The 9,760-nt window shown below is 39.0% G+C and overlaps 2 protein-coding genes and 1 non-coding gene across 7 annotated transcripts; 2 read left to right on the top strand and 1 right to left on the bottom strand.

Annotated features, from left to right (window-relative positions):
- Positions 1–59: 59 nt before the first annotated feature.
- Positions 60–4,266, bottom strand: LOC103970667 (dolichyl-diphosphooligosaccharide--protein glycosyltransferase subunit DAD1). Of its 5 annotated transcripts, none has more exons than XM_018820765.2 (7): positions 4,168–4,261; positions 2,838–2,969; positions 2,617–2,734; positions 2,418–2,465; positions 555–642; positions 425–468; positions 60–340 (listed from the first exon to the last, which is right to left on the bottom strand). In XM_018820765.2, the coding sequence occupies exons 2-7, from the start codon at positions 2,909–2,911 to the stop codon at positions 257–259; spliced, it is 456 nt and encodes a 151-aa protein (XP_018676310.2). In that variant the 5' UTR covers positions 2,912–2,969; positions 4,168–4,261; the 3' UTR covers positions 60–256. The 5 variants fall into 5 exon arrangements, with proteins under 5 accessions (XP_018676310.2, XP_018676311.2, XP_009382814.2 ...); XM_018820766.2 differs by having other exon boundaries at positions 2,864–2,969; positions 4,168–4,202; XM_009384539.3 differs by lacking the exon at positions 2,838–2,969 and having other exon boundaries at positions 4,168–4,266.
- Positions 4,267–5,089: 823 nt separating this feature from the next.
- LOC135596412 (probable xyloglucan endotransglucosylase/hydrolase protein 30) lies at positions 5,090–6,639 on the top strand. The gene is made up of 4 exons (XM_065088465.1): positions 5,090–5,240; positions 5,318–5,418; positions 5,889–6,091; positions 6,168–6,639. Exons 1-4 carry the CDS (start codon positions 5,090–5,092, stop codon positions 6,637–6,639), a joined length of 927 nt encoding a protein of 308 aa, XP_064944537.1.
- Positions 6,640–6,824: 185 nt separating this feature from the next.
- On the top strand, positions 6,825–6,896 carry TRNAD-GUC (transfer RNA aspartic acid (anticodon GUC)). The gene has a single exon. It is a non-coding gene; the product is annotated as a tRNA-Asp (tRNA).
- Positions 6,897–9,760: the final 2,864 nt, after the last annotated feature.

The following is a 9,760-nucleotide window of genomic DNA, read 5'->3' as shown; positions in this document are numbered from 1 at the left end:
CTCTTTTTTTAGCCGTAGGTAATGGGAATGGATTTTTACCAACCTTAACATTCCACCACTTTCGGTATTACCAACCTTAACATTCCATCACTTTCTTAATGTTCTAACAAAAGCACTAACAACACCACCAGAGTACTTGTAAATTTTGGTCCAATACAGAACTTTGTAATTGTAACATGAAGCATGCATGGCCAAGGAGGTCATAAATTTTGGTCCAGTAAAGAGAGAGAGAGAGAGTCCTTGGAAGTGCAACTAGCTAGCCGAGGAAGTTCATGATCACCAGGTGGAGTACCAGATTGCAGAGAACAAAATCGGCGAAAGCCCGTTCAGGAGGTAAATCCTGCAGCCCTTGTTCTTGTTAATAATAACGAACGTTAATTCAAAAGAGAAACCCTGTGGGGCTGAGATGGTAGTTAGTGTTCACCTTAAACTCCTTGTTCTCTTTGTTGACTTGAATGCGGAGACAAACTGCATTATCAAACAAAGCATTTATTTAATGATCCAAATGCAGTCCAAACCTCAAATTAAAGGAGTGGTGTGGTGTTGCCCCTTACCAGCCAGTACTGCTGTCCCCACACAGGACAAAACACCAGAGAGGAAAGAGTTGAAGGGAAATGATCCAACTATTCCCATGTATACAACCTGTGTTGCATACAAATTTTACAAAATACATTTTCTAAATCACAATTTAGTCACCAAAACACATGCATTCTTCCTAGTCCATTATCATCATAATCATCATCATCATCATATGAGGATAAACATAATTAGAATGACGTGAGGAGGATAAACATACTCATGAGACCAGTAAACTGCTGATGGACATGGATAAACAGTTAAATTATGTTTTGAGGCATTCAAGGTGCCAATATCCCTTATTGCCCAAGATTCTAGGTGCTCTCCTAAGCAAAACAAAATGTTTATCTTACAAAAAATATGTAAGGTACATCAAAGGATAAAGATAATCATTCAAACAAGAATTCTTAGGGATTATTATTACATGTGCAAGATGATTATTGCAAAAACACCAAAATACATTCATCTAGCCATCTATAGGAGAGAGAAAAAGGAAAGAGATAGGGCGGTAGTGGTACTGACTGCTGGCTGGAGACATGAGGAGAAAAGAATAGAAAGTGGGAGGGCGGGGAGAGATGATGTCGACAGTGAACAATGGAGAGTAGAGGAGAGATCAAAACTGAGGAGAGCAGACAAGAAATATAATGGCAGATGGAAAGGAGAGAAGAGGGAAAGGGAAGAGCAAAGGAAGAGGAGTGAAGTGAAAATGATAGCGACGGACTGCAGACCCAACGATGGGTGCTAGTTAGGTCTGGGTGGTTCAAACTAGGTTTCAATGGGAGATAAATTGAGGTGCCTGCCTAACTGAGGTCTAGCAAAAGGTGCCTTGCATAGCCCTTAAGACACCATGGGGGTGCCTCAGCTCACTTAAACGCCTAGATGTCTCATGACAACACTGATATTCTTGCAGTTTTCATATTGCTACTCGAGAGTTTAGACGGCATTGCTTACACATTAATCTTCTTTAACTCACAATCTAGCTTTCCTTAAGGTTCGCCCTCATTACTTATTGACTATAAATTCCACGTTTCTGTTCCTCATCATAACTTCTCCATATCTATGTAATCGATATTAAAATAAACTTAATAAAATTTTCACAAACACTCGTATCCATAAAGCATTATTGGTCTCACAACTTTCTTTTTTTATAAAACTTTACTTTTAATCTCAAGGGTATCCGATAATCACACAAATATCCAAATCTCTCAGGCCCAGGATGCTTAAAAACTAAAACTATCTAAGAATTTGATTACTTGAATTTAAATGGAGTCAGAAGCCAATGAGGGCATATTATATTTAAGCTTCCTTGTAAATGAATTAATGCCACCAAATTATCAACTTCAAAAATCACCAAAAGATAAATGATAAAGCATCTATTTCGCATGGACTTTTATGTCATCTCATATTTCTTTATTGTATTTAACTATCATAAAATAATGATCAAACAAAGATTTATCCTATTGAAAACTCATGCATATGGCCTAAAAATTTCAAAAATCTAGAACAAACACTGCTCAGCATGACAATTGAACATATGGAAGAAGTAATTTGCCAAAATAAACTCCCCTAAAATTCCCAAGAGTCTCTTGAAAAGTCAACATACTCTTCTTTCGTTGCCAATAATTACTCCGACATTTTCAATAAAAAAATTTATCTGGTACAAGCTCCAAGTCTTAAATGAGAAGCATACAAGTTCCATAAATAAAATCTAGTTTGTTTTAGGATAAAGAAAACTATGAGCTAAATGAATAAAACCAAAGAGTCAACAATGTTTCTCTTGTCATAATAAGACCCATTGGTAGAGTAAGCAAATCACGACAGAAAGAATTGCAAACTCTTACCTGAATAATTGCTGTGGCGATTGCAAACACCACATATAGATCAATAATCTGCAGATATGCATAAACATGGAAAAAAAAGTCAAATGTAGCTTAACCCTCATTACTTCATCAAAAAAGAAACCGAGCTGGCCCTACTAGAAAATGAAGTGGCAATTCTACAAGGGCACACACACAAGTGCATAGAGGAAAAAATAAATACTTTGAGATTGGTTGGCGTGGCAGCATAAGCTGAGCGCAGTGAACGAATGAGAGCTTGGGCATCACTTGCATTTGACTTTGCCATTATCAACGCTTGCTTTTCTGAATCTGAAAACAGACTAAACAAGACAAATTGACAGTTTTTCACTAAAATATGAAAAGAAAATAACACTGACATAGAAGGAAGATATGAAAAATGTAGTAGCAAAGAAGTTCACAAACACTTGGGGTTCACAAGAAATGTCTACCACGCCGGAAGAAAATTGGTTGGTCAATCGAACAATATTCACAATCATGTACCACAGTCTAACACAAGGCCTAGAAGGCTATGAACGTTCTTACGCTTGCTGCTCACTGGAACAAAAGGCAAAGAACCTAATGAGATCCTCTAGAGTTCAGACAGAAAAATCATGCAACAAAAGTATAAGAAACTTTATACAGCAACAAGCCATAAGTTCCAATTGTTTGGGGTCTATTCACATCTCAAACCTTAGGGGAAATCTCACTAGTCAAATGAGAGCATCCACTGGGCCACTAATCCAATTTGTCTCCACAATCTTTCTTATTGTATTCTGCAAACAATCTTCTTGGTTTCCGATCATGATAAAACACTTATCTTAGCAAATTTAAATGAGTTATAAGATAAGCCCTAGATTTGATTAACATCAACTGATGATTGATCTACCCCTCCACAAGCTAATCTTGCATGACAATCCACCAACCTAATATAAATGAAAATGAAAAAACATCATTCTAGTCAAACTCATAAATCCGACTACACCAAAAATAGCCCATTACACCTCCCAACATCGTTCTACGAGAATTGATTGGCATACCCGCATTTATTCTTTCAAAACCCACGTTAGTGAATACCACGGATCTTTTGTTGCTTACCGACCATTTGAGTCTATCATTTCATTTACTACAAATTCTGAGTCATATCGGCCATACAAAATCCTCTTCCTATTTTGGCAGCACCGACCCCCATCATCTCACAAAGGATTATGCAACTTTCTCAAGGTTCGTGGAGGAGCAGCAGCAACAACAAAGAACCAGTCAGTAGATCAATCATCGCAAGAAATCGCATCGACAGATGGTAGAACAAACCCTCTCAGGACTACAAGTTATCAGCCCTAAAACCCAAATGATAAGGACTTGGGCGACCCAAAAGATAGACGACGAATATAACTATGCCATCAGAATAATCGATCTTTAAAGATCAAAAAAAGAATAACCAGTTGAGACGCAAAGATCGACACAAACCTTCGAGAAAGAGAAGAATAAAAAAAACGCGAGTAGATCTGCCGTCGCAAGAAACCACATCGAACAACGGTGGACTAAACCCTCTCAAAGATACAAGTTATTAGCATTAGGACTCCAACCGATCGGATCTTGGCGGACAACAAGAAAGGAAATCGTTCCATCAGAATTATCATTCTTTGTAGATCCAAAAAAAACAACCGGATGAGATGCAAAGAGACAAAACAAACTTCAAGAAATACAATGAAAGGAAAGGAAGACGACGGAGAAGGGAAGAGATCAAGAGACGAACCCGAGACGAGTGAGCGCAGATGGACACCGGCCGCGCCTTCTCTCCGCCGTCGACGCCGAAGGGAAGCACAAGGGTTTATATCCGGAGAAACAAGCATTCTTTTTCAGCCCGTTTGTTATAAACCTCTCCATTATACCCGGTCGATGATTTGACGGATCTACGTGGCTTTGTGGGCCCAATCAGAAAGCAGGTAATCGTGAAGATGGTAATATTTCTCACTTCACTCTTTAACGATGGCACGCGTGGTGCACGTGAAACGAAAAAAAATATATATATATGTATATATATATACATATATATATGTATATATATGTATATATATATATATATATGAATATAGGTATATATGCATATATATACATATATATATATATATATATGTTTTATATATGTATAAGTAAGTAAGTAAGTATGTATGTATGTATATACATACATACATACATATATACATATTTATATACGTACATATGTATATATATATAGCTTCTCCTCATGCTAGGAAGAATAAGGAATCACCATCCAATTCCATGACCCTGTGAAGGCTGCAAATTTTGGGACACTAACATCACCAAAGGACATTGAATCATTAGCACTTCCAGCTCTTTGTTTAGATTAGAGAGGATAGATAAATACTAAACATCAAACTACAATACTTAGATCACTCAGCCAATAGGAGAAGTGCTAATGGCAAGAGAATGCCAGTGGAAACAGCCGATGGGAAGGCAATTTAGACGTTGTCATGTCATGGCACGGGCAGTAATGCTAGCCAGCGTATTATTACACGACCTCCTCCTTTGTTCCTTCCTCATCCCAATCTCCAAAGTAAATGCCTGCCTGTGTTACGTACATGTAACGACGCTCCGCTTTTCCTCCTCTTCTTCTCTCACTCGCGCTTCGATTCTCCCTCTGAAACAGCGTGCAGATGGACGGAGGACTCCTCTTTGTGTTGGCCATCCTGACAGTCACGTCCGTCGTCGCGGCGGCCCTCGACGTGACGACGCTCTTCGGCAAGGCCAATCTCGTGCGTTCCGGCGACGGCAGAAGCCTCAAGCTACTCCTCGACCGCTCCTCCGGTAAGCAACCGCCACCCGCCGCTGCCTGCTGCGCTTGTCATGCACTAATGGCGGTCCTTCTTCTCCACGTCGTTTAGGTTCGGGATTCATATCGACGGCCACGTACCACCACGGACTCTTCAGCGCCTCCATCAAGTTGCCGCAGGGCTACACCGCCGGCGTCGTCGTCGCCTTCTACGTGAGTTCTTACTGCGTTCCATCCATCCATCCACGTCCAAAAATGAAACTTTTCTTGAAAAACGAATAGAAACGACTGTAATTTCACGTCGTTTTCTTTTATTTTTCGTATATTTATTTAGATCTTCTCATGCTTACAGCGGGAAGTGCGGCGTAGTCTTCGGGCCACTTCGCACTCACGTCTTCTGCTGTTTGATCGCCAACCGAGACCAGACGTCGTCGTCTGTTTATTTTCCTTCTTCTAATATTTATTTACCTTTTTATGCACAGGAAATAAAAATAAATAGTTTAGATGAAAATAATTATAATCGTTGGGTTAATGCATTGTTGTGTCAGTATTTTATTTCGATGTCACATAATATTATTTTATGATTAAAAAAAATCTAATTAATAAATCCAATCTAATTTAAAGATCAATGCTTGTGAAGCGCCAATGACTACTTAAACGTTTTTGTTTGTTGGGTGATGAAGACATCGAATGGGGACGTGTTCGAGAAGACGCACGACGAGCTTGACTTCGAGTTCCTGGGCAACGTACATGGCGAGAAATGGAGGGTGCAGACCAACGTGTACGGCAAAGGCAGCACCGGGCGCGAGGAGCGCTACCTCCTTCCCTTCGACCCCGCCAAGGAGTTCCACCGCTACTCCATCCTTTGGACCGCTCACAGTATTATGTAAGCTCTGACTTCACTGAAGCCACATTCGAGCTCAGCGATGTCGTCTTTCACTGATTCCTCTCTCGCTCCACAGCTTCTCCATCGACGGCACACCGATCCGGGAGGTCGGCAGATGCGACGCCATGAGCGGCGACTACCCGTCGAAACCCATGTCGATCTACGCCACGATCTGGTATGCGTCCGACTGGGCCACCTCCGGCGGCGGGTACAAGGTGGACTACGACCGCGCGCCCTTCGTACCGGAGTTCTCCGACCTCGCCCTCCTCCGCTGCCGCCTGGACCCTATCCAGCAGGTCCCCGGCGCCGCCGCCAACTGCACCGCGATGGCCGCAGTCATGACGCCGAAGAAGCAGCGGGAGATGCGCGCGTTCCGCCAGCGCTACATGAGCTACTCGTTCTGCTACGACAAGCTGCGGTATCCGGTGACGGTACCGGATTGCAATGTGGTGGAGTCTGAGAGGAGGAGGTTTGGCGAGACGGGACACCGGCGGCGGGTGAGGCACCGGAGACAGGCGGATTATGTGAGGATGCTGTCGATGGAGTAAGATAGTGGTTCACGGAAATTAAACTTTGGGTATGGTTTGCTGGAATAGATATTGGTTGGATACTAATGTTTATTTCATGTGATAATTTGTCATTATAATCATAATATTAATTGGAATACGGAATCTTAGTAGTAAACGAATATAAAATTAACTAAATTAAGATTAAATATGAGTTAAATCACGAAGTCGTTGTAGTATAGTGGTGAGTATTCCCGCCTGTCACGCGGGTGACCCGGGTTCGATCCCCGGCAACGGCGATAATTTTTATGCGCAAAATAATTGACACCTTTTTTTTTACCCCTATATATGTGTATATATATATATATATATATATATATATATATATATATATAAGAACATTTTGGTTATATACACTATTCCCATCAAGCATTCAATCATATAAATAATATTTTTGGGAAGAGATATATATACTCTCAAGAATTATGAGATTTAAGATTCTCCTCAAACAACTCTCTCTCTCTTATTAGACTATGATACAAAAGAATCCATGTAAATGAAGCTTTTGAAAGCTGATGCCAAGGTTCTGTTGAACAGCATGCATTTGCTGTTGCTCATCACATCAGTTGGTAGGAGATCAAAGAGCATAAAAGCTGGTTGTATTTTGTCTTTGATTACTACTCTGGCTTGATGGTCACATAAAAACTCCATCAGCACATATCCCCCCTCCATGCAAGGCTCCTACTCCCATCATTAGAACAGGAACCCAAAAGTTTAGTGCTAATCTCTCAGTTTTCAGATTAAATTAGCATGATGAATGCCACTTTGTTAATGTAAGTACTGTGGTATTCCATACCAAGTATGTTCAAACAGTGACCCAAGAGACTTGAAGACAAAGCTTGTTCCTAAGGATAACAGCTTAAGGCATCACTTGGCTTAGCTAGTTTACCACCTGATTTGGATATCTAGGTTGCACAACAGCAACAAAAAATTGCAGTGAGTCATACATTCTGGTGATTGAGAAGAATAGTAGAACTATGCATGACACTGTGGATATCAATCAAGCTATTTACATTTAATCTGGTGGCATCATTTGAATAGAAACCAAAAATATGCATACTATAGCAATTTCTCAAACTCAGAGTCTTTGTCTCTTCTTAAGGTTGGATGCATGAGATTATAGCTTACTGACAGATATCATACAGTATATACTAAGGTTTTGTTGTTCTATCTAACTGGACTTATATTTTGTATTAATATAATATGAAATGTAATTGTGAAGCCAAAGCTTAGTTCTTATCATTAAACCTTGCATACTAGTAATTACTGTGAATCACTATTTTGTCTCTCTTTGTGCTGCAGTGAAGATAGCAAGTTAGAAACCAAATCATACCATGAAACAGATTCCAAATTGCAGGATCATACTGCAAGAAGAGGGTAGAAATTAATTTCTTGATGATAATAATTTATGAATAACTATATTTATCATCTTTTAATAAAACCACTGAAGGTAGAAACCCTAGAAGCAGATCATTTTCCATTTGTACAATTGTCCAAAATACTCCTGAGACTAGATAAAGCAAGAACTGCACATATTAATCAAGACTACAGTCTATCACGCACTCCAAAGGGGAAATGTTTTCAGGGTTCATATGATATGATGTGCCAAAGAATGTAACACAACAGTTCTTTCAGTTGATGTGCATCATGAAGAGATCCTCAAACTGACAATGTTATCAATCTGAAGTCAATCAAGGAAGGCATTCCACATTTACTTTGAGTGAAAGAATTGACATATCTCCCTTCTTTTGAAGTTTGAACTTGATGACACCAATTCTCAACCAATTCTTACCTAACAACAACATTTATTATGCAAGTCAAATCTATGAAATCTGAGTTTTCTTCTACTTCTAGAAACAGTGCCATTGATGAACCAGAGAAGTGGTCAAAGCTGCAGCATAATTAAGACAGTCCTTTTCCACTGCAGTTCCTCTGTTTTGAATAAATTACTAGCTTGCTTCAGTATAATTTTACTCCACAAGATGTAAAGAATTGCTCATTTCAGGTTGACTTATTAATTGCTGATTGTGCTTAAGGATGTGAATAATAATAATCTGTTGAATTCTGAACAGAAAACATCTTAATCAGAGCAGCTTTTGTATATACAGGAAGGCTTTATCTGATGGAGACCTACTGAAGAGGATTCATTTATCTCATCCATGATTGCCAAGATAAGCCTTTTTGTGTTTCAACCTACCATAAAAAGAAAACAAAAGAATAAGATAACCCCATCAATGGGGAAGGAGACAAATAAAAAACAAGCTTGCTTTTGTTTTTGGCAACTGGAATATTCTAAGACTACCAATGAGTGACTATTGTTTCCAAGAGAATGATGACACATGAACTCAAGATTTTTTTGCCAATCATGACTCTAAAATTGAGTGAATAGCATAAAAATTTACTTGCTTCAAAATTACATTTTTTCACTCTTTAAAATTAAAGTAAAACAACTTTTGTTTACTTTTTTTTTTTTTTTTCTCCGACAGATCGGGTTTTACTGCCCTGTAATATGTTTTTCTAAACAATTCTTTAAAAGATGGTGGAGTAGATACTGAGAAGTAGCAGATTAAGAAGGATTTTGTCGGTAAACAACAATTTCTCTTCCTAAAAAATATGTTGTTTACAACAATAACATCATAACACTACCTGTAATGTTGAAGGTTGAAGCATTCTACAAAACTACCTGTAATGAAGGAAGTCACTGCTTCAACAGAATTTGCACACCACAACAAGAAACCAAGAAGAATTTGAAAGTCTATCAGTCTTTGTGTCACAAGATTACATCCTCTTGCTTTTGTTCAAACATATGCAAACTTCTTCTAATTGGACACAAGATCTGGATTTATTAAGATTAACATGTAACAGAATGATTGTGAATACCATGTCATGAGACAAGATTTCTATAGAAATGGCATTGATGCATTATGAATCCCTTGTGTGTTTATTATTGCAAGTGGCCATAGCTTGGACCAGTAAGCATGATGGGCATTAAAAGACACTCTTGTACTTAACAACTTGTTTGGTGAAGGGAGCCTAACCAAACACTGAGATCAAGGAGGAGGAAGGAATGCAGAGACTGCTTCCTCATTTTATGATTCATGAT

This window comes from Musa acuminata, chromosome BXJ1-11, assembly GCF_036884655.1.
Source record: "Musa acuminata AAA Group cultivar baxijiao chromosome BXJ1-11, Cavendish_Baxijiao_AAA, whole genome shotgun sequence".
Taxonomy (NCBI): Eukaryota; Viridiplantae; Streptophyta; class Magnoliopsida; order Zingiberales; family Musaceae; genus Musa; species Musa acuminata.
The sequence above is the reverse complement of the archived record's forward strand: the minus strand, read 5'-3'. Positions and strand labels throughout refer to the sequence as shown.

Excerpts from the sequence above, each read along its gene's own strand:
- LOC103970667 (XM_009384538.3), bottom strand. The coding sequence starts at position 4,264 with ATGCTTGTTTCTCCGGATATAAACCCTTGTGCTTCCCTTCGGCGTCGA. Across the intron at positions 469-554 it reads GGGGACAGCAGTACTGGCTG|TTTGTCTCCGCATTCAAGTC; the intron begins GTAAGGGGCAAC and ends TTGATAATGCAG. Across the intron at positions 341-424 it reads AAGAGAACAAGGAGTTTAAG|GATTTACCTCCTGAACGGGC; the intron begins GTGAACACTAAC and ends CAAGGGCTGCAG.
- LOC135596412 (XM_065088465.1), top strand. The coding sequence starts at position 5,090 with ATGGACGGAGGACTCCTCTTTGTGTTGGCCATCCTGACAGTCACGTCC. Across the intron at positions 5,241-5,317 it reads ACTCCTCGACCGCTCCTCCG|GTTCGGGATTCATATCGACG; the intron begins GTAAGCAACCGC and ends CACGTCGTTTAG. Across the intron at positions 6,092-6,167 it reads TGGACCGCTCACAGTATTAT|CTTCTCCATCGACGGCACAC; the intron begins GTAAGCTCTGAC and ends CTCGCTCCACAG.